Source organism: Pollicipes pollicipes, unplaced genomic scaffold (assembly GCF_011947565.3).
Source record: "Pollicipes pollicipes isolate AB1234 unplaced genomic scaffold, Ppol_2.1 Scaffold_6909;HRSCAF=8186_pilon_pilon_pilon, whole genome shotgun sequence".
Lineage (NCBI taxonomy): Eukaryota > Metazoa > Arthropoda > Thecostraca > Pollicipedomorpha > Pollicipedidae > Pollicipes > Pollicipes pollicipes.
The window spans coordinates 1,691-26,176 of NW_023596957.1; the positions used below are offsets into that span (position 1 = coordinate 1,691).

The 24,486-nt window shown below is 48.7% G+C and overlaps 1 protein-coding gene across 2 annotated transcripts in view; it reads left to right on the plus strand.

Moving 5' to 3' along the window:
* Positions 1–926: 926 nt before the first annotated feature.
* The window catches only part of LOC119108857 (putative uridine nucleosidase 2), a 29,346-nt gene continuing 5,786 nt past the window's right edge, over positions 927–24,486 (plus strand). The window contains exons 1-2 of one of the 2 annotated variants that reach the window (XM_037232399.1): positions 927–1,149; positions 23,397–23,605. In XM_037232399.1, the coding sequence (XP_037088294.1) occupies positions 23,477–23,605 (129 nt within the window). In that variant the 5' untranslated portion in view covers positions 927–1,149; positions 23,397–23,476. Of the gene's footprint in view, positions 1,150–20,445; positions 20,985–23,396; positions 23,606–24,486 lie in introns of those variants that run through there. The other variant, XM_037232398.1, reaches the window with a different exon arrangement.

A 24,486-nucleotide genomic window follows, 5' to 3' on the forward strand; every position in this document is an offset into this window, starting at 1 on the left:
ATAGCGTAAGGTCTCTGGGCAGCGTAATGAGCCTTATATTTTTCCCCTAATCAACACCTTTTCAGTAAGAGAATAATTTACTTCTGTTCTATTGAACTCTTGACATTCGCCTGCATCGTTCTTGGCTGTCTGTAGGGCCAAAGATGTCTAACTTGGTTTGTTTGTTTGTGTTTGTGTCTTTTTAAACTGCGTCCGTTCGGCCGTTTGTGGGCCCCTTCGGAGCCTATGGATCTTCGGCATGGTCCATAGGAGCATGGCCCTGTGCCTCCCCCACTCTGTATCTGTCACTGGCCCGAGCGCCGTAATAGATAGGGCCCGTCAAGAACGTAGGACCATCTATCCAAATAACAAGCACCTGAGACACAATGTGGAGGGTCCCCGAACAATCGAGCGTGCCCAAGCAGGTTAACAGATGGGGCCCCCCGACAGCTAAGGAAATGGTAGAGAGGTTGGAAGCGCCCCTAGACTAATGTAGAGGGCCCACGAGCATATCACGAGTGTGTCGGTAGGTCAACCGAGACCAACGTGAAGGGTCCTTGAGCAACCAAGAACTCCCCGGCAGATTAACATGTGGGGGGATCCTACGGGAACGATGGCTCCGTGCCCCCTGCCCCTCAATCCGCCCCCTGTGGTCCCAACTCCCCTTTGGGGGCCCAATCGGACGTGGGGTGGGGGGGGGGGGGGCAGTGGCCCACTCCAAAGAATGCAAATCGAGACCCGTGATTTCAGACCATTTTACAGCATAAACAAGCTGAAGCGCGCGGGTTTTCCCACTCTGCAGTTGTAACGTGCTGACGTGACAGTGCCCGAACTGCCCTGGAAGTTTTCGTTTACTCAGAACGCTCAGAGCCACGGAAATTCCAAAAGCTCTTGAGAAGCGATTCATCAGCGTCATCATTGCCGCGGCACTCACAGACGGTCGGCTGCCCGCTGGGGATGCGCGTGTTGTTGCCAACGTCAGCGATATCTGGACTGGTGTGAATAGTAAAGGCCGGAGTGACGGGAGGATTTGGCACATGAGTACATGTATGGTTACCCGCCCCATAACAACTGAGGGTTATACATCTTTGTCCAGAGACGAACCGTGTGACTACCCATTGTAGTGGTGCAGGTGTAGGTGGAAGAGGATTCTGCTGTCGCATGGTTAAGGTGGGTGATCCACGCAAATTACAATACTCTGTTGATGTTTTTACCCCTGAAGTTACTGGCCTATGGCTTCGATGTGGTACTGAATTAATGGAGCTGAAGACGCATTGAGTCATACTAGTGGGCTCATAACATATGCTCACCATGTTGTGGATATTCTGTGTTGTAGAATGTGTATGTTGTGCTTATGCAGCAGAGACATCTAAAAAGCTTTTTTGTTTGTAGCTGTATATAGTATATACATATTTAGATAGTAATTAATTTTCTGACATTACTCCCACATGTAGCTAAGCATGTAGTGTGTAATGAATTTGATTTCATTTAACATCTTTTTTATTTGTCAGGGACATGCTGTGTTATAAAATCATTTTGCATGGATGTAAGTCATGTGTGCATGTAAACCACTGTATGTTTGATCAAGCATGTTGGTGAACTATGAGCTACAACAGTGCAAGCTCCTGGTGAGGGTAGCAGAGCAACAATATTTTGACAACTTTTGCATCAGTTCATGGTTACAAAGAGGTCATTTTTGGTTGAAGGTCTACAAGTATGAGTGGGGCACAATAGCTAATAGTGCTTTCCTGTTGGGATGCCATAGTGCCTGTTGAAAGAGGGCTTTGGTGGTATAGTGGATGGGGCATTCTGCCCTGGATCTTTTGATCTTGGAATGAAGCCCCTGCTATGCCACTATAGAATCCAACAATAATATAATAATAAAGATGTCTGTCTCAAAGTGGCCCTGGCAGTCAGTGAGACATAATGCTCCAAGTATCATAATTAGCTGCGGGTGGCTAGTCCAACAGCCAGGGACAGGCGAGGAAGGGAGGGAGGTCTTATGCAGGGAGGCAGGGAGGTAGAATGTCATGGAGGAGGTAGTGAGGTAGGAAGGGAGAGTATGCATGATATATATATATATTAATATATATATATATATATATACACATATACATAGTATTTTTGCTATAAGTGGCTGGAGCAGCACTTGTAGATGCTGTTGGCTGGTAATTAAAATGGCTTTAAATAGATGTGGTGTTTGTGGAGTGCTAAACACAATTGTTAGTCTTGGATGGTGGCATTTGGCTGTTGACTTATCAGATGGGTGACATGATCCATTCTCTTGCATAAAATATATTCATTTTATATGAAATCCTTTTTAATGAGAGCCTTCTTTTTATGTCACAATAACACTGCAGACATGTTATTAGAGTGGACCATGCCAGAAGTGAATACATTACAGCAGTTCCTTCACATGATAGTGTCTTTGTCCATTATGTTGTGTCAGTGTCTTTGTCCATTACATGATGGCTGCAGACAGAGCTTAAAAGTGATAAGACTGCAGCTGTTTGGGAATAACATTTGCCTTTGTGTTGTAGATTAAATGCCTGATGTGTGAAAAACAGAATACTTTGTTCATAATGTCAATCCCTTGCTCCTTTGCCCCAGACCAGATGTTTTCAATAACACTGGCTGTTAGGGGAGGATGTTTGGTGGTCATTTTGAACTGAGGACAGATGGAGCCTTGCAGAAGAAGTCAGCGCATTGGTCCCAAGGAGATCTTGCGTTTGTTGATAGGTTTCATGTTTGAAGGCTGCTGATTGACCACATGATGCCAGGTCAAAGATCAATTTTTCTTGAAAGTCAAACTTTCAGTTTATACATGCCCACTTTTATGAAACCATGCCACATATCAATAAACAACTTGGACACATTTGTTGTTTAATTTGAGTTCAAGGAATGGTCAGTGTACATTTGGAGCATATCTTTAAGATGTAGCATTTCATTGATGTAACAGTATCGGCCCTGTGGCGCCCAGCCGGCAAATTCGTCGATTGCCGCCCGCTGCCCGCTGCCCGCGCGGGCCGTGCCCCTCGCGGTGCAGAATCCAGAAACGCTTTAGACGTATGTTTTGTGTCACAATACGCTCAATGACCGCTCCAGGGGCTGCCGGAAATTTGGGCGCGACTGCACGCTGTCCTGGAGAGGTGATATTGGAAATCGTAGGTGTGGGGGGGGGGGGGGAGGCAGGGGGTATCGAACCCCTCCTATCAGGACGAGGGTTAGCGTAACCTTCTAATGCCCCTCATTGTGGCGCAAAATTTGGGGATATAAGCTTTGGTCTTTCTGTCAAGTTCAAAATCAATACTACCCACTTTGTTCAGCGGCCGCTGCCACTTCCTATTTTCCCTCCATGTACAGCGTGTGAGAGATCCTCCCCCTGCCCTCTCCAATTTTCGGCCCCGCGTTATCTGTGCGTGTTTGCTGAGATGGAGGCGCGACGTCTGAACGGTGTGAGGGATGCCATTCTCGCATGGCCACATGGGTTGCCGAGTTGTTTCAATACGTGTGTTGCGCCTGGCCGCCTGGCCACTGAAGATGGCGCCTGGCCACTGGTGTGTACCGGCCAGATCGTGCCATTCCGGGTCCTGCAGCACATACGGGCGGAAATTTTAGGCCAGAAGCTGCATGAGTGGTTGCGGTCGCCCCTACATTGTGTGACGACCTATTCAAGTGTTTTCCGTCGTGGGATAGAAGTCTGACAGTCTCCGCCAAAAGACCGCTGGTCGGCGGTTTCTAGCCGCCGACGCGGCGTCACAGCCCTCAAAATCTGGTCGGCGGCGTCGACGTTGCAAATGTGACATCAACATATGCGTACCGTTATATATATATATATATATATATATCTAATATATATGTGTGTATATATATATATATATATATATATTATATATAATAACGAAGAGCATGGAAAACTGCCGGTATCGCCGGCTCCGCTCTCGGTCGCCCCTCGGCGCCGACCGGGCAGACAGTCGGCCCTAGACAACTCGACAAGCCCTGACCGGGCAGACAGTCGGCCCTCGACAGCTCGACAGGCCCTGACCGGGCGAACATCTGGGCGTGATGCCCTGTCACTTGCAGAGAGCGGCAAGCGGCTTTTTAAGTCGGCTCTGCCTGAACTCTAAGTCGGCTCACAACGCATTAGTTCGATGGTTGCTTTGTAGTTGGCGCGGCTACCGCACCTGCGCCGCATCCAGCACCATGAGTATGCATTGCTGGCTTTTGGGGATGGTGCCTGATGGGCGGCTTGACTATGTATTTCCTGAACACTGCGGGTGCTTATGTTCATACAGAGCATGATTGATTGATTCATGCATGATATTCATGTCAGCCGCGCCTTCCCACGTGATCGTCGACGCCCCTGGCCACCGGCCGCCACACACAGCGCCCCTGGCGGCCGGCCGGTTCACCGCGGCGGCCGGCCGTCACACACATCGCCTCTGGCGGCCGGCCGGCTCACCGCGGCGGCTTGTTCTTTGCCCCGGTTTTGTGGCCGTTACTGTATGTAAGCAAATAGCTGCGTTTAAGTTGCGTTGTGCGACACGCTTTGTTCACATCAACAACTTTCCCCCTGTTAATGACAAGATCTTTTGGCGAACGGCATGCTTTGCAAGATGCATTGCCCTCCTGCACCACGCATTCTGATGGATGAGTGTGAATGTGTAAACTGACAGGACGTATGAATATCTTTTGCATTAGAGCAGCTATGTTGACACTAGCCAAGAAGCCCAGGCTTTCAGAGGTTTTAAAATAAGATTTACAAAATCCTGTTTCTTGAGACAGGTGAAATACGCCCTTCTAGCATGCCACTCGTATATTGCGATGCACCAGTGTATACATGTCCACACGTGCATAGCACTTCGCGTGCTTTGAGATTATGGGCTTGGAAAGGGCCCTGTTATCTCCCCTTACTATTATCAATATTTTGCACACTCGGGCTGAACTATATACATGACAAACATTTCGTCCCATAGGCATTCTCCAAAATAGCGCCGATTCTGGTTTGGTGGCTCTTCCGTGGATTACAGCTAAACTAAACGTTGCACTGATGTTAACATACTTTGAATTCACACGTTTCTGTGTTACTCTGCTGAAAGTCATTCCAGCATGGAACGATAGCAGGCACAATGCTGCCCAATGTCATGCTAACGGGCGTATCCAAAGTGCAGCTATATGAGCCTTTGCTATCACTTCGGTGCAGTTATATTTGAAACTCATGTGATCAAAAAAGATGAAAAATTCACGGCACAAAAGAAAAGATGAAATATGATCAAAATTCACGGCGAAACGGGCGCCAGCCGGGCGAATGCAGCATGTAAACTTCGGGTTTCCCTTCGTCAGGACTTCTGGACGGACGCTAGTATTTGCACTGAGTAACATTCTAGTGCTTAGCGATCCGGAATTGGCCGAATGATTTTGGGTGATACGCATTTGCCTGTCATTTGACCCAAGACCCAACCTTGAGTGTCGCACGACATTGCGTGGCGCTATGACTGAAATAGGCGCTTGTCGTTAACAAATCGCTACTAATTTAACCCCGGACTTCACTGGCGTGTAAGCGAGCCCGCTCGTGCCGCTGCCATTGTCGCCGCAGCCAGGCACACAAGGACAGTGGACCGGCATAGGGGGTTCCAGTCAGTTGGAATAGGTGTTTCGGCGCAGGTCGTGGTGTGCGCGGCTCAGTCAGCCGCCTCGGGCGCGACGGAAGGGTGAGCATGACAGATGGACGGAGGTTAATGGGCCCTGAACGGGTAACAGCGCGTCGCGCTGGGGTGTTTCCGTGACGCAAGCGCCCAGGATGCTGCGGCGCGGATCGGCGGCGAACGACGCGGATGCGGCGGGGACGATGGTGTTCTGTAAAAACACATGGGGGCGTGGACAGAAGGAAATATACAGCGGTTAGCGCGATCACGGTTTTTTCAGGAACGGGACGCTGGCAGAGGGGGTACTGCTGATGACATATCCAGCTGGAAGTCTTGAATGGCATCCAAAATCCCTTTACCTGATTTGTTAGGTTTGTTTCCTGCATGGAGAGGCGTTACGGCTTATGGCGAAATGCGACTCCGTGAAGTGGAAGTAAAAAACAGTGAAACTATACCCAACCATGTGGTCTTTCACGGGGTGCTTCTAAAACTCGCACCGCGCGAACAATGGCTGCTTCAAGCCCGTTGTTTAGCGTATTACACCGTTGGAAAGAACTGACAAATGCAGCAGCGTTTTGAGAGCTGAAGTCTGGAAAAAGATTGGCAACATACAATAACAGCATCACTAGAATCGTCATGGCAACCGCAACAGTATAGATTAGGTCATGGGAATTCTCGCCCCCACGCGGCACGAGAAACAAGGAGATTTTAGCAGAACTCGGTTACGAGGCGTTGGGACACGCCTTGCAGCCCGGATTTCTCGCCCTCCAGTTTGCACCCGTTCAGGAAGTTGAAAATGCCTTTGAAAGTTCCTCAATTTGTCCGCCGCAGTAATGCATCACGCCCATTGAATGCCAGCGTTAAGGAGATGCCTGAAGATTGTCTGAACATGGTCGCTTGCAATCTTGCTGCCGCACGGGGAAAGAAGCAATTAAGAAAAGGGAGGCGCGTAGATTATCGATACTTCACATCCACACCATAATATGATTTTCAACAGCCATCTGTCTTTTTAGAAAGCAAAATCGTAACGCAATGGGTGATGAAAACGTAGCGTTTGGGGCGCTGTTGGAGCTCCAGAGGGCACTCTTTATCCCTTACCCACTCTGGCTACGGGCTGAGCAATGTACTGCATGACAAGGAATACATAGAATGACCCACAATGGCTGCAAAAGAGAAATGTTCTGCATCATCAAGTTTCCTGCACCAGCGATCTAAGAGCGTCTCGCAGTATAGCCGTTTTCCCGAAGGACTACGACAAAAAACTTCTGAAAACTTATAAGAAGTTTCGTTGATTATTTCAGAAGCGATCAGATTTCATGAGCAATTTCCAGCTAGAAATGCACTGAAGAGATTAAAGGCGCGTTTTCAAGATGTAGATGTTGGTTAAACTGTGGTTTCTAAAAAAGGGAGAGATTTTTGTTGGACGCGCAGATATAGTGCCAGATTTCTTCCCACCAAAACTTTTTGGATCTTTGAAAAAGATTCGGTGACATTTCTGGCGCACAAGTGGCCAAATGCTTCCTTTGTTTTCCGGCTGCGCCCATATTAAAAGGCATGTGTTATTTATAGAGCTTGCTTACCTAGACATAGTCCACGATGACTGATCTTTGAATGAAATATCCAGCAAAGATTGCCTTGCTCCAAGCGACACTGATGCGAACAACAGGGCCCAGTCTAGCATCCAACGCCTGCGGCCGATCCGCACCGTTGCTAGGCCTGGTATTATCCTAGAATTTGAGTGAGCTAAAGGCAAGGGCAAAAGACACAAATTCATATAAAGAGGTTCATTTCGGAGTACTTCGTTTCTATGAAGAGGCTCCAGCCTGTAAACTTATTCTGTGTTCGATAAACGTGTTTCAACAACTGAAGGACAATACAATTGCATCACGCCCATTGATGTCTGATGATGACCCAAGATTTGGATCATCATTGATGCAAAAGCAGCCATTTTCGTACCAAATTATTTGGTGTCTCATGAAGCCTCATGGAAAAAGCACATTTGAAAGGTAATTTGGAAACTTCCAGTGCGCTGATGTCTTAGATAAACGGCTAATGTCACAATTTCTTATATGCAATTCTGTGATGCCATTTTGATGACTTTGGCATACGTCAGCGTCGTTTGTCTTTCTTCGTTCCATGGCCATTTACAGACCTTTTTCTTCTTGTCTCTCAGACTACCTGACCACCTCCGCTCTTGTTTCTGTGGTCTCGTCGCCGTGTCTGTGAAATCCAGTCCCACTTTTTGAGAGCCTTTTTTCGATGTAGATAGAATCCGGGTTTTGGCTCGCGGTTGTTATCTTCCCTGGGCCAGTTTTTCTGCCTGGGAGATTCCACGACAAATCAACAGGTCGAAAGGTCAATTTTACACTTATCTCTCGAATTCTAACGAAAATGAGTAACAGGAGTTGTCAGCGGCGTCCGAAGCCTTCTGTGACATTTTCAAATCACCCAGTAAAACAGTTTCGGAGATACGGCCTCCGGGTTTTTCGAGTTTTGTGGTTGAAAGGCTGCGTCCCGCGGCGTTTTTGTTATTGTTTTGTTTTGCTACGATGAAGGATAACCGTACAAACTTTCATGTAAAAATGATTTCAAAACCTCGCAGATTCCGGGCGTGTCGTGGTTGGAATCGTCATTGCAGAGAAATATTAATATTTCATTATGACATGAATTTTGTTATGTTTTTTACAATATTCAGTGTATGCAGAATCATTTCCCCACGCGATTTTTTCATCTTTTCTTATTTGCACGTGATAGAGAAAGGTTTGAAACCGATGATCGAAAAATAAAAAATGGTCATTGACTGGGAAAGGTGTGCAAACAATTCCACGAGAAGGGATGACGCTTCATTCGCGCCATCTGTCGTCGGCTAATGGCGCAGTATCGCCCACGCGTCTCTCCGCACAGGCGGCAGAAAATGAGCGCATTGTGAAAAGACGTTAAGTTTAACAACACGATGTGTCACATGCACGTGAAAGTCGACTCAGTGGGCAAGTGACACAGTCTAACTCACTCAAACTCATCAAAACTCTTGAAATCACGCGACTGCTTCTTCGCCCCCCGCGCCTGAATCTAACTAACGTACAGTGACTGAACACTTACTGGGGTCACCCTGTGACCCTTAAGTGTCGCTTCAAGTCTTGGCCGTAGCCAGTCTGATGCTAAGCTCATCCTCTGTCTAAAGGACTTCTCCTTTTGGTACGAACAGGCATACCGTCTGCACATCAGCTTCGCCCTGCCAGTACCGACATAGCTTCTCGGCCTAGAGAATATTATCAGAATGTGGTCGCGGTAGGCTGGCAATGGCGGCGACCTTTGTCAAGGTCCCCCAACCCCGTCGCAAGGGCTCTTTTCGTGACATATGGCAACGCATTGCCTCTCGTATTTTCCCCATGCAAGGAAACGTTCAAAGAATTTAACCTGTTCTTGTGCTGCGCAACTAATCCGTCTGAAAATAAATACATTTTTGTATTTGAAGCCAGGCTTTTACTTCCGGTAAAAATAAGTTTTACTAAAAGGTACTGTAGAAATGCATGGCCGCAATAGTGTTATGTTTACTCCTGTTTGATAGCGCGCAACAAATGCTGTACATAATCTGTCTAGGTTCTGGTCAACATACCACGAAAGGATTTCGCGTGTTAGTGACACATCCCAATCAACTGCTGAACTTTGTCTTGGACGACGAAAGTGCAGATTTCTCTGAAAAGTGTAAATGATCAAAGCTTCGTTCTCGAGTAGTTGTTTTAAAGGTCACCGAAAAATTTGCTCTGCTGTTGGGCCCAACGTAATGCCACTTGTCGGTTTATTGCGGAATGACTCCCCCCCGCAGAGATGCGGGAAAATGTTTCCACTAGGTACGTGGCACAAGGGCCGCAGGCAAAAGGGAAGAACTCCGATATTAAGCTGCGTTTAAAAAAGTGCAAAAGTGCAAAAGTGCTTCCCAATCTGCCTCCACCTGCCAAAACATTTTCTCTCACAACGAGTGCTGCTGACCAGCGTGGTTCTAGCCGTCTCGCGAGTGAGACGCTGGACAGTGAGGCCAGATTGCTGAAAGTCATAAACTTCGCTATCAGAGTAGTCACTGGCTTCCGAAAGTATGACCACGTGCCTCGCGCGCGGGATGACCTGTACTTTGCCACGCCTCGCCAAACGTTTGAAGTGCACGCCGTTATTCCTGTGCGCAAAGCCCGTGATTGAGGCGAGCCTGCAGATTTTGCCTGTTTATTTCAAATTACGTCGACGCGCAGATCAGTGACCGACCCGCCCGCATGGACCAAAACCTGCGCCTACCGACGGTGCGCACGGCGGCAGGACAGCTTCCTTTCGCGCAGCGAGCGGCCTGTCTTCTGAACGAGTTGCCGGTAGATGTTAGACAGCTGGACTCGGCAAGTTTTAAGTGTGCTACCAGATCAGTTTTTGTGTGGTAGGGTTATCTTCTACTGTTTTTGCATCCATGCGTTTTTACGGTTTTATCCCTCATCTCTTTCCGTTGTTTCTGACATGCTGTTTTATCTCTCAGACAAATGACGCGTCATAGCCGCGTATTCATGTGGAGTGTCAGGTGATGTCAAATAATAGTAGCTTACGAAGCTAACTGCATTGCTTTGGTTTCGTTGAAATTTATTGTCTGTGCTCGATAATAATTCACAACAGAGGTAAGCTCCGGTATCAGTATGCCAGCTGCCAGGAACTAAACTGGATACCCCTGCACCAATGTACGAAATGTGACAGGTTTTGACAAGGGAAGCGTTACGATGAGACAGAAAAGAAACAGACCAAAACTGTGGATGGGACCCAGACAGGCATGAGCTGAGATCTCTCATAAACCCAAAGTCCAAAGGCTGATTCGACTTAAGTACAAATATTCGATCCAGAGTTCCAGAATTTTGATGGAAATGGATCGTTTCACAATCGATGAAAATGGATCCTGGATTGCAGGAGATGCTTCGATGAATTTGTTAATGAATCCTGGATTCAGGAAGATCCTCCTTCCGGGAAGGTCCAGGATACAGCGATCAATTTTGGGATGCATTGCTGCGACTCAGGCACATGTCTTCACTTTGCACACCTGGGCACAGGTCTCCACAAACGGAATGGCGATCGTGAAGTGGCGGGACGCAGGCGTGATGTCGCACGACTTACAGCTTTGATGTTTGCCGCACAGCGCACTGAAATTGCTCATGCAAGCAGCGACGCTCGCGCCCACTAGGGCTGACGAATTTTCAGCTGCATGCACGAGGAAAACCACGAGAACAACATGACGGTGAAGAGAGGAGCAGCTGAACAGCGAGCCTCGGCGTGGGTACTACCACAGCCCAAGTTCCACTCAGCTCCTCCAGCTGACTGATGACGGTCGGCACTCGACATGTCACTGAAACGGCGGTCTCGTGTAGAGGCTAACCAGGAGCGGGTGGTAGCTGTTTCTCCAAATCGGCATGGCCTGCGTGCAGGCGCGCAGCCAGAGCCTTGGTAACCCGGGGGGGGGGGGGGGGGGGCACAGGGTTGACAAGGCTCCTTGATGTCAAATGGCCCCCCAAAAAACAGCATCGCTGAATATGGCCTGTTTGTTAATGAAGGCATGCTATCCTTTGCTATATATATATATATATATATATATATATATATATATATATATATGGTATAGTTTTTATCCTACATAACCGAAGCGTAAACCAGAAGCTATACCGCGAGATCAACTCTGCCTGAAGTTTTCAGTAAATAACCTTCAATAAATCGAGCGTTAAGCGACTGATGAAATAAATCGCCAGTATTTTTGATTACAATAATCCAGTTTACGGACCCTTTTTAAAACGATGCAACTCAAAATCTTTTCCAGAGTGTTATCTGGGTTTATAGAGATGTCAAGGGCCGGAAATGTAGATTAAAGATCAAAATGCGCGAACAATGCGCATTTACATAAACAAGCCATGCTTGCCTGGAGATGTTCAACATTCAGTCAAAGTGGATTAGTGATACAACTTCTTTTGACCGTGGGTTCTCGCATTTCTTAGCAACACAAATCTCGAAGCGAGGCGCTGCAGTCTCCATAGGTCACGTGGCATCGACGCTTCGGCTTATACCAAGCCGTGGTCAACAGGTGGAGGAAAATGATGGCGCATTTGAAAGAAGTACCCTTCAACGCTTTGCTTTGTCAGAATTTTATCTGGGATGTACAGAGATATCAAGAAACCCGCAAATGTATATCGAAGTGGGACAACCATTTGTATTTTCGTGGCCAGGCCATGTTTGTCTGGAAATGTTTAACATTAATTCGGAATCGATTAATGGTACAGGTTATATAACGCAGTTTTGAGCATGCGCGCTCGCAAATCTTGGCAAAAAGCTCTACGTGAGGCGTTCGACGCCAACGGCAGCCCGCTAACGTCGACCTCGTGGCTAACTCTGAGTCGTGGCCAGCGGGTGGGCGAACATGATGACACATCCAACAGGAGGACCTTTGAACGCTTTACATCAAACCGTACATTTAAAAGGTAGCCGAGCGTATATTTCACCTATGCGATTTTTAAACTGATGAATTGAACGGACAACTTTCGCAGCAGCACGAAGTGGGACCTGAACCTGTTGGTAGACCTGGGGGACTAAAGGAACAATGTATGGACGTCAACGTCCATATATTCTTAAGGATAGCTTTGATGTTGTCCTACGTCAACAAGAAGGACAACGTTTAAGTTTTAAAAAGATACGCCAATGTGACATTTGAACCGTACGAATTAGTTTTCTAAGATATTCGGAAGTATTTTTCCACGGCTATTGCTCTCACGCTCACGGGACCTCCCGCCTGGTGTTACTTGCAGTGGCCAACGCCCTTTGGTTTTACGGAAACTGCAAACCAGGCTATCATTGACCTTGCTTCCGAGCCTGCGAGCGTGCAGGCTCGAACCTTTTGATAATTTGTTTCACTAATCGATTCTGCAAAAGGATGAACGTTCTCAGCCAATCACGGAATAGCCTCGTTCGCCTTTGAATTAATTTCGACCCTTTATTTTAAACACCAATGAGACCCCTCATTTATTTCCGGCAATAGGCCCCCTCCTAAAATGAGCATTAGGAGGCACATTATTGTTCCCGGTCGAGGGCTGAAGGACCATTTCGTCCTAACGGGGGGTGTCTTCCAGAAGCCATCCCGGTGACACGAATCGGGACCACCTGGCCGATCCGGGAACCCTTTGAGGGATAATTCATATCACATTGGTCCCTTCCCTGACGCGAGAGGCCGTCCGACCCACGCGGACCACCGTTGACCTCGGATCGATGCAGGAGATCTCATTGACGCAGCAACATTCCTGACCGAGGCAGGGAGTCCAAAAATTGGCACAGAGACCTCAGGTTGGCTTAATGGGCCTATGCTGGAGTTGAGTTGGAGGGCTCATCGTTCGGTACTGGGGGCCGTCAGGAATCCAGAACACAGATCCGACCGTGTGGTACTGGTGGTGTCTGACCGACATATAGGTCCATATCGACTCAGGAGGTCCTTGACTGGCGCAAAGAGCTCCATTGACTGTTGTTCGATGACCTGTCTTTGCAGGTCGGGGCTCCTGAATAGGACCCTGATCAGTCATTCCCTCCCATCGGACCTTGGATCGTCGGAACCGGTGCGCCGTTTAGGCTCTTCAGGCCTCCTCGAACACTGCCTCTGGCCGACTCGGGGCCCCTTGCCAACACACGGCCTCCGTTAGGCGCAGCCGGGCGCCGGCAGACGCTGCAGCCCCGACCAATGTAAATCGCTGCCCCCGGCTTTGTTCCGGTCCGGGAAATGGCCCTCAGGCCCAAGCTAAAGCTATTTCGAACGCCACCGCGGTATCCAATACGGATAGTGAAAACAAATTGCACATCTGTCCAGGAATCCCAGGAGCAAATGTGATCTACCATGTTCGGGATAATGCATTGGATACATTATTTCACAGCATTGGTTGGCATGCCGGCTTACCGATCATGCGAGCTAGGCGGCAGATAACAATGAATCACAGAACGGTCAACTTTCCGAATGGCGACCATCCAAGGCAGGCTCAATACAGACCAAAATGTATTGCATGACCTGGAGGTGACGGGATGTTCTTACCCTGGGATCTAACATAAGTGGAACTTAGCACACGTGCGCGGGAGAGGACCTTCCAATGTTGCGAGTTTTCGGGACATGAAATACAAGCAAAAATTATTGGGATGCTCGGTTGAAACTGAGCGGCCTTACTGTTTTTCGCTACAAAAAGGCGTTTCCCCCGGGACATTCAACGGAAGTGAAGAAGTGATGCTGGAAACAGCAATGGGGAGCGATCACTTTTTACAGCCGGCGTTACATTCTGGTTTTGATGTTTGATGTTTATTTTTGATTATGGACATTAAGCAGTACATGATGTTATGAGTGGATTGGCGCATAAGCGGAACGGTTGAATCTGAGCCCCTCTCCTAACAATAACAAGATATGGTCATCGCCACCAGGGAACCCACAACACACCGCCCACCCGCCCGATCCATAAGCCGACACGGGCCGGGCGCCCGCCGCCACTCCAGTCTTCACATATAGCCGTCTCGGGCCAGCGGCGTACGCCCGGCCCGGCAACGCCACCCAGTGGCCCGTCTGCTGCCCCCGCCCGCTGGAAGTTTTTAGGCGAATCGTTTGGTCTGAAAAAGGAATGTTTGGAAAATTTTTCCTATGTGCTGCCCATTGCGATCCTGTAAATCGTTACCTTTAAGATAGATACTTAGTTGCTCGTTGCGAGTGAGCTCAGAAAAGTTTGAAATGATACAATCTGTTTTACGTAGCATTGAAATTCGGATTTCGTAGTGGCGGGGACAGTTCAGTACAAAGTGTTCAGGGTATTCATATGGATAGCCGCATAAGCAAGAGAGACCAGGCGTAGTTTGATTTTGAATTTCGAACAGGTGGGCATTCAGGTCTGACATTTACAATCTCAGCCTAGTATTGAAGATGTTACTATGCCTGGATCCAAAGCTGTGATACACCGGAGGCGCGGCCATACCGCAGCGCTGGTATATTTCCCGTTTGAAGGAACGAGAAGGTTGGAAAGATGACACCTCAAGCGGAAGCTGGTTCCATCCTCTCGTAGTTGATGAAATATTGGATTTTCGGTATGTTGAGGTTCTGTTCGGTGGTAATGTGAGTGTCATTGCATTGTGTAGTGGGCGTCATGTTGCAAGTGCTCGTGTGTCAGGTAGAAGTGCAGTGACGTTTGTTGGCAGTAGATGTTGGTTGTGTATGAGGGCGTGGAACAGTGTCAGTTTTTGCATGTTTCTTCGTGATTTGAGAGTGTTCCATCCCAAATCGTCCAACAGTGCCCGAGTGTGTGTTCTGTAGAGTGCACCGGTGATTAGTCCTGCTGCTCTTTAATGTAATTTGTCAAGTCTAAGGGAGTCGCTGATCGTCAAAAGTCCGTCGTTTATTACGTCACCATAATCAAACAAAGGAAGAATGTAAGTCGTATATATGTCGTTGAGGATATGCCGAGGCAGAGGTCGCGATAGTGGGTAGAGAAGCTGTTCAAATGCCGGTCCCATCCATCACGCTCAACGCCACGAAAACAGTTCAACAAAGATTCACCAACAGAAACACACATAACCCACCGCGGCCATCACATGCCGGCTGCGGTGGGTTATGCGTGTTTCTGTTGGTGAATCTTTGTTGAATTATTTTCGTGGCGTTGAACGTGATGAGCCAGCCTTTGCCAAACTCTTGAATGATACGTAAATCGTGTTGGGGTGCCGCTTGTACGGCAACTGGGTCGTGCGAGTGAGCTGTGTATAACGTGGGATCGTCGGCAAATAACAATATGTCATTATCAGTCTTGTCGGCTAGGTCGTTAAGATATATAAGTGCAAGGAGAGGTCCCAGAACAGACTCTTGCGGGCACCCAGCATGTATGGTTCTAGGCGTGCTGAAACTGTTGCCTACCTTAACTATCTGCTTACGGTCTAAGAGATACGATTCCAGCCAATTTAGGAGAGTTCCTGGCAAACCACAATAGTCATTGCACTTGAGTAGGAGACCCTTATGCTATATCTTGTCAAGATATTTACTAATGTCCAAGTAAATGGCTGTAAAGTCATTGCCTCGGCCCAAAGCTGCATAAAGATTTTTTACTTAAATATACCAGCTGAATTTATGTGCTATGCTTTGGACGGTATTCACTTTGTTTCTCAGAGAGCAGCCCATTCTGAGTTAGGTCTTGATAGGTATCATTAAAGATAATTATTTCAAGAATTTTTGACACACAAGGGAGTAGACTGATTGGTCTGTAGTTAGCAGGATCCGAGCTTGACCATTTGTTCTTGAAAATGGGATGAGCCTTTGCTTCTTTCCAGGTGGAAGGAAAAATACCTTGGCTTAGGGACATGTTGAATAGCTTAGTGAGTGAAGTCTTTATCAATATGGCATTCATTTTTAATATGTTCGCTGGGAGATTGTCAGAACCGCATGATCTGTTTGGATCGAGTGTTGAGTGCGCTCAGTACTTCATCCTCTATAATGGCTATGCTATCTGACGTGGGCGGTGGATCCGCAAGCGCGGTCTCGGGGACAGGTAGGTCGTCAGTTGCAAGTTGTGATTGACAAAAAAGTTAGCTAGTAGGTTAGCTTTATCTAAGTCTTCTGTCAATGGAGTTGAATCGGGTCCCACGAGCGGTGGCACTGTCTCAGCTCGTGTCCGTCCTTTCATTTGTTTAAGAATGCGATGGTACGTGTGTGGGTTTTGCTTTGCATGCAAGAGGTTGTTTTCTTGATGCTGCAAGGGGTTGTTAAGTCGTCCGTTCATGCATGTGGTGAAATTTCTTTGTTGTCGCCAGCGGTCCCAGTGGTCATCAGTCATATACCTTTGAGCAAGTCTGAAGTCTGTCTCTTCTCCTCATCTCTCTCTTTAGTGCAGCATTGACCCAAGGTTTGTCACAGTTTCTCATTCTGATTATCTTTGTTGGAATAGCTTCAGCAGCTGCTGCGGACATGGTCTGCGTAAAGTTGTCGCTGTGTCTATGTCATGATCGAGTACTCTGTCCCAGTCTGTGTTTACCAGAAGTTGTGAAAGTTTGTCTGCATCCATGTTTGTGTAGTCCCATACTTGTTTGGTTGATGCCTTTAGGGGTGGTGATGCAACCTTGATAGTGACAAAGGTAGGAATGTGATCTGTTAGTGAAAAAGGGGAGTACCCCACCGCCTGCAATGATGTGATGTTTGTGTTGGATGTCAGTATTAAGTCTTGTAAGCTGGCTGTGTCTTGTGTAATGTGTGTTGGCTGATCAATGAGCTGTGTCAAATTGAGTGATTCAACTGTGCGTTTCAGACTGAGTTCAAATGGAAAGGTATCATTGTGGTTAGTGGAGCGCGCTTTAGTTAGATAGTTATAACCAGCGTTGAAATCTCCCAATATCAGTATCGATGCGGGGTTATATGTGTGTGTCGTGCCAACACTGTCTGACAAGATATCTAAAAACTCTCAGTTGACTGCTAGAGAGATTGGGTGGGACAAAAACACAGAAAACCACAATAACTTCTGATTTGATTTCAGTGAGGGACCAAACCCATTCAACTCCTTCCAGTTCGAGATCAGGTAGTCTCTTTGCTGGGAGTGTTGATTTAAAGTATGCTGCTACTCCCCCTCCATGTCGAGTCCTGTGCTTAGTCATTGGGTTGTGGGAGTTGTGTCAATTGTACAAGCTAGGATGGACCTGTAAGTCAAGTTTGGTTTCAGTCAGAGGCAACATGTCAATGTCGTTATATGTGGTGAAGAGTGCAAGCTCGTCCAGGCGTCCTGGAGATGTGATGCTGTTTATGTTGACATGTAATATCGTGACACTCTTGGCTGCTAGTGGTCCTGGGATGATTTCCAGCCTACTGATTATTAAGCAAATTTCAATGTCAGGATATAGTCTAAGTGACAGCTTTGAGCATTTGTGTGCAGGAGCTGAGGAAGTGAAGGTAAGATGTGTGCTTGAAGGAAAAGAGTGGGTGAGAACTGGATAGTGGTATGGCATGAGGTATGAAAGGGATAGAGGAAAAATACCAGCATCTGCTGAGCAGCCCATCTCCAATGTCCCAGCGGAAGAGGTTGATTGAATGCTGTCAGAAAAAGTCCCTGGTAGCAGCAGGCTAGATTTGGCAGCAGGACACGAAGCAGCATCCAGGAACTGGTAACAAGTTGACAGTGATATGAGAGTCGCACGAGTAACAATGTGGAAAATAAGGCAGATGCAATTACACAAAAAGGCTATGATGGAGAACAGAAAAGAAATAAGCAGACTGGCTTCTCTAATCATGTATCAAACATGACTATATCACTGGGGCAAGGCATACCTGATATGAGCATATCACATTGTGAGCCATGGATCTCAAACCAACAGAAATACAGTTGCCGTTGACAAATGCAGATACAGTCAAGTAGACACAAATAGTCAGCACAGCACGCCTGATGTGAAATGATGGCCGCGAGCATAAGTGTCATACATCAACCACAATAAACACACAGCATGAAGCAACAATCAGGAATGCAACAAGGTCAGCATCGCTCCGACGTGCATTCTAAAAAGTTACATCGCAGCAATAAGTGAGAACCACTGGGACCACTAAACTAAGCTGACAACACACTTCTTAGAAATACGAACAAAGTACAAATGCCGTGGCCACCGTATTACACACAGCTACCAGATTTCGGCTGAGGTGTAAGCAAAGCGCATTTCGTACTGGCATATGAGGTTTACCTGCTTTCCCCGGCAGTCGCAACGACAGCGTATGTTGCAGCACTCGCGGCGTCTGCGTTGTCCGGTCCGCGGTCGTCAGTGGGGGCGGCTGCCCCGGCTGCCGTACGACGACGAGTCGCCTCAGCCGCCCCGACAATCCTGTGCAGGTCCTCTTCTGTTTTAATTGCATGTGTGTTGCTTCCTTCCGCTGTTTTCATTTTCATTACGCAGCCATCACTCTAGGCTGCCCAGATTTTGTCGTCTCGTCTGAGCTGGCGAGCGGCACACATCACTTTCTGGCTCCTTTTAGTCAGGTTTACAGTTACATACGCCCTTGTGATGGGGTCTGGAGTCAGACAGGACTGCCTAGGTGGGTGAGCTGTCCGCAACTGCTGACGGGCGCTCCATACCTCTTCCCTCCTCGTGTAGGACACAAACTTGACGACTAACGGTCGGGTGCGGCTGCCGCCGTCCGGGGTGGGCTGAGGTCTACCGACCCGATGAGCGCGGTCAATGTCGCCTGGCTAGAGCTGGATGTCCATAGTTCTGGCTAGGTCAATGGCCAGGCGCACCGGCATCTTGTTTGCGGTTTCAGCCGCGCAGTTGAAATTGAAGCAGTTCCGTCTGGAGTACTGCCCAATATCGTCAATTGCCTGTGACTGGGTTCGGATGATTTCTTGTTGCTCACTCACTTGGTTCTTGAGCTCCTTTACTTCTTTATCGCGAGATTCGAACTCCTCCTTGAATATATCTCGCAGAGTGTTGCGCACTTCACTTGTGGTTGAAGCAGGCAAGAAGGGCTCGCTTCAGTGACTCCTCATTCAGAGCACTCATTTTCTCATCTGCCCTTATCCTCCGTTCCTCCCTACTGTCACCCTTAACCAAATGTCTACTCGCCTGTCACTCGTGCGACCCGCTACTTCTCACGAGCGGTCACACTTAGAGGCTTCGAAACGGACTGGCACTCGGCCTGACACGGCTGTTTAGGGACCCGGTCGGCGAGGGTCGCGAGGGTCGCGAGCTCTGACCTGGGCGGCGGCCAAGGACGAACTTAGGCCGACGAACAAACGAACAAAGGTCGACGCCGGCCAAGGCAGTTCGGCCGATGGAGGCGGGGCCGGAGGGCCCGCTTCCGCCGTCACTGGCGGAGGAAGACCAAGCTGACCGAGGCACTTCAAGTTTCAGGTGATGGTTCATATAATTATTGCCTCTTCCAACTGCCGGTCCTCTGGCCCCTCGAACAGGCAGTCTCTGCAGCCAAGTAAGGCCGCACAGGCCGGCAGTTGCGCATCAAGTATCAAGATTTGCATCAAGTATTGATATTTCAAGACTTGATACTTAGTATCAAGTCAGGTATCAAATATCAATACTTGCATCAAGTATTGACACTATAGGACTTGATACTTAGTATCAATTCCTGTACCAAGTATCAAAACTTGACTTCTGGTACGTATTAAGGAATGAATGCAAACGAGAGCTATAGGTGGGAATGAGTGCTCGACAGACTGCGACTAACTCCAGGCTCAAGTTCTCGCTCTGCCTGAGACCGCTCCTGGCTCGCCGGATGATCCGTCCTTGGTGTCAGAGGCGCGCTGAGACAGCTGCTCAGGCGGGAGGTGGTGCTCGAACGGGCATAAAATGTATGCGGCTGTTTTTTTATTTTACAAAAAAATTTAAAAAACATGTGTGATATTTAAAGAAGCGAATGGAAAACAGGTACCGTTTCCAGAAATGTTGCAGTCTAAAGCATTCACTGTCAAGAGTCTGGAACACAGCCGCAGGTTCGAGGTGAAAGCCGCGTATGTGCATCTTCATGGAAGGGGACGAACCATCCATTTTCAAGGCACATTCTTTCCATGCATCGCCATGAGGTTAATACTGAAGTTAAACAAATGCGTCGGCTCTGGCCCACCCAACCCCTCCCCTGTTCGCGCGCTCAGCTCTCACGCGTGGAGGGAGCGTTGCACCCTGTTTTGCGCTATGGCCGCTGAGCGATAACATGTCCTCTGCGCTCGCTGGTGTCCCATAAAGGCGTGTGTGGCGATGTGCGTCGCATTCTCTTCTATGAAAAAGGCGGTAGGAAGGCAGACTGAAGAGTTCCAGGGTTGGGACGAGACTTGATACGGGGAGGGATGCGACACGATAGACGATGGAAGACGGCGATACCCTTGATTGAGACGATTCAGGAGAGTTTCATCCACCAAAAAGCCGTGCCGACTGAACTATGCGGAGGACTTGAAAGCGTGGGGCAAAGATGGCATAACCTAAATCTCCGAAGAGGTTTGCTAGCGTATCGTCTCATTTCAGGTAGTCGTCCAACTCGGCGAAAATTGCGTCGTTTGGCACTAGTTGTACTCTCCGAAATGAAGCGCCTGGAACCGCCCCTGCTCGGGCCAATAGGCCCCTCCTCGCGGGCTGACCGGGCGGACAGGCCCCTCCTCGCCGGCGACATGCACCCGTTTACAAAGCATATACAACCTTCGAGCCGCCCCGTCTGCCTGCGCTTATCCCGTCACTCTGCGCTCGGTCACTGCCGCGTGACGGGCCGTGTCGGATTGAGCTCTGCGCGTGCTGCTTTAGGGTTATCGTGACGCTGACCAGCCGGTGACGTTCCAGCACGCTTCATGTCGAACCCAGAACCTCACGTCACAGACGTCAAAGGTGAGGAGCTTTCGGCGCACGTTAACGCACGCTGGCAATGTAATCGACATCCGTGCTGGCTTATATTTTATCTGCGTCTCAAATCGGATGAGTTGTGACCTAGTGACAGCCATTGTCACTTATAGGTCAATGAACCCGTCGTCATTGGGGCTGTGCAACGCACTCAGCGGTTAAAGGCATGTGCTGTTCAGTATCTCTCACCCTGGCGGAAAGATCGTGCTTCGTCGGAATCAAATCTCATAGTTTCTGGACGCGCGGCCTAACCACTGCGCTACTGGACCCTCGTGACGCACATCGTGGCATTGTCTGACACGGTCGCTGGGTGGCGATGTACTGAGAGCGGCTAGGCCAGCGAGCCGGCATCCCTCCAGTGACCCTCATAAATGGATAAAACACGATATTCTGTTCAAAAAAGTGAAAATAGTAAGAAAGGAACAGTTGGATATTAAAGAGAGCATCCCACTTTTTGTACTTTTCACATATTGTTAGATCGGACGCATGCGATTTGATCAATGATACCAGCATTCTCGAAATCCTTCTAAGTTCAGCATTTCTATTTGAAGTAGGAGGAACTCCTCGTGGTGGTGAAACTCCACTCCTGCTGGAGAAATTTCATTTGACTACCTGCTCACCACTGCAAAAATAATGCATTTAATTTTCCCTCCTTTTTCTAACGTGCGCACTCTGTAATGTTTGTAACACACTGATTGCCAAAATGGTGGGATTCCCGCAAATCAACGAAACGCGACAGTGGGGTTTGATTTCTTCCCTATGGCGCTCACCACGGTGGGTGTTTTCGAGGCGCTCTCCGGCATCGCGAGTGGTCCATATTGACGCACTGGTTTTAACGTCAACCAGTGCGGTTCTAGGTGACAGGCTCTTGCCGCCTGTTGGGCCAATCACAAATGTTCTTTTATACGCACCAGTGGAGGTACGCACGCGGTTGTCGTGAGGTAACGATCGTAGCGTGTCATGATGGTTATGTACTTCGGGCTCGAAATTAAGCAAAATTGATACCTCTATTATGTCCTGACGGTGCTGTTATTGCACCACCCAATGCTATTATTGGATGTAAGTGGTCCTGAGGCTTCACTAGAATATATTTTTGAAGTATGCCCAGAAGGTGGGACAATCCCTTTGATAGAAACGTCTCCAGGTGTAAGCAGACGTCGACGTCGCAGTCTAATGTCATGTTAGGTCACGTAACTCAACCACCCCGGGTGATCGGCACATTTTTGTGGTGTTAGATTATTACCAAGTGTGTTATAACCGAGTGGTGAAAGTTTTTGGTCGTCGGTTAAGCAATTTAAGAGGAATGATTCACATTGAAGATGTAGGGGGCAAGCATCAGATATGACCAAAAGAGCTTATTTATAAGTATTGGTTTGCTATGGCATTTCTTGGGCTCACGCAACTGACATTGCCAAGAGAGGCCCCTGCTACCATAATTCCATCCAAACGCTACGTTAAGAAATGTCACTGTTATTTCCTTAGCAGTGACATTTCTGAAACATGTGACACATAATATGTGCCTTTATTATCTTTGAAATGTAAAACACTGTTACTGGGCTTTTGAACGAGTTGCAGTGTACTGTCTGTCCTTCTCATGACTGGTCTGACGTGACGTGACTTATTTCCGAGCTGTAACATTGGACGCTGGCGGTTTTACATCATCACTGGAATCGTGACGCAGTAATGATTCTGTAGAGCATGGCATGAGTCACAAGGAGTGAAGCTATGGTAATGTGGCGTTTTGCGGGCCGTATTGCGACATACGCCTCTAAGCTCCTGTTCTTCTAGATGGGAATAAAACAGTATTCACACAGGGTGTGGAGCGAGAATGCTGTCTTCTAGATGACGATAAAACACATTTCATGCATTGCATGCTACTAAAGGCTGAATTTTTGGACTTACCGTGCAATGACGAACCGAATGATATCTAAGGAAACGCAGTTTTGTTCATAACATGCTTTTCACCCCTGGTGACGTTGGAAGTTGAAGTTAGAAGTGAGAAGTTATGCATATATATATATATATGTGTATATATATATATATGTATATATATATATATATATATATATAGGTATATATAATATATAATATATATAGATATATAGACAGATAGATAGATAGATAGTAGATAGATAGATTGTGTGTGCGTGTGTGCGTGCGTGTGTGCGTGCGCGCGTGAATGCGTGAATGCGTGTGTGTGTGTGTGTGTGTGTGTGTGTGTGTGTGTGTGTGTGTGTGTGTGTGTGTGTGTGTGTGTGTGTGTGTGTGTGTGTGTGTGTGTGTGTGTGTGTGTGTGTGTGTGTGTGTGTGTGTGTGCGTGCGCGCGCGCGCGCGCAAGCTCCTGCCTACTCAACAAACGCAGTAGTTGACGCTTATATGTATGCGTGTGTGTGTATGCAGAGGGCGCAAGCGCGCCGTCGTCGGCGCGTTTCGTCGTCGTGGATACGGACCTGGGCGTCGACGACGCTCAAGCTATCGGCATGCTGCTGTCGGCCGAGCGGCGTGGCGAGCTGCGCGTACTGGGAATCACCACCGTGGCCGGCAACACCAGCGTCAAGAACGCCACGCGCAATACACGCCGCCTGCTCGCCACATACGGCCGTCTGGACGTGAGTAGGCCGGGCAAGAGACGACAGCAGGGGTTGTCGATGAGCAGGTGTGTGCAACGCAGGAGGACGACACCAGAGGCTGTCGATGGGCAGGTGCATGTACATCATGTGTACAGAGCAGGGGGACGACACCAGGGGCAGGCAGTGAGTAGGTGTGTACAGAGCAGGGGGACAACACGAGGGGTGGGCGATGAGTAGGTATGTACAGAGCAGGGGGACGACACGAGGGGTGGGCGGTGAGTAGGTGTGTACAGAGCAGGGAGGCGACACCAGGGGCAGGCGATGAGTAGGTGTGTACAGAGCAGGGGGACGACACCAGGGGTGGGCGGTGAGTAGGTGTGTACAGAGCAGGGGCACAACACCAGGGGTGGGCGATGAGTAGGTATGTACAGAGCAGGGGACGACACGAGGGGTGGGCGGTGAGTAGGTGTGTACAGCGCAGGGGGCGACACCAGGGGCAGGCGGTGAGTAGGTGTGTACAGAGCAGGGGGGACGACACCAGGGGCAGGCGGTGAGTAGATGTGTACAGAGCAGGGGGGCGACACCAGGGGCAGGCGGTGAGTTGGTATGTACAGAGCAGGGGGACAGCACCAGGGGCAGGCGGTGAGTAGGTGTGTACAGAGCAGGGGGACGACACCAGGGGCGGGCGGTGAGTAGGTGTGTACAACGCAGGAGGGTAGGTGTGTGAACGCAGTAGGTGTGTGAGCGCAGGAAGACGACACCAGGGGCAGGCGGTGAGTAGATGTGTACAGAGCAGGGGGGCGACACCAGGGGCAGGTGGTGAGTTGGTATGTACAGAGCAGGGGGACAGCACCAGGGGCAGGTGGTGAGTAGGTGTGTACGGAGCAGGGGGACGACACCAGGGTCGTGCGGTGAGTAGG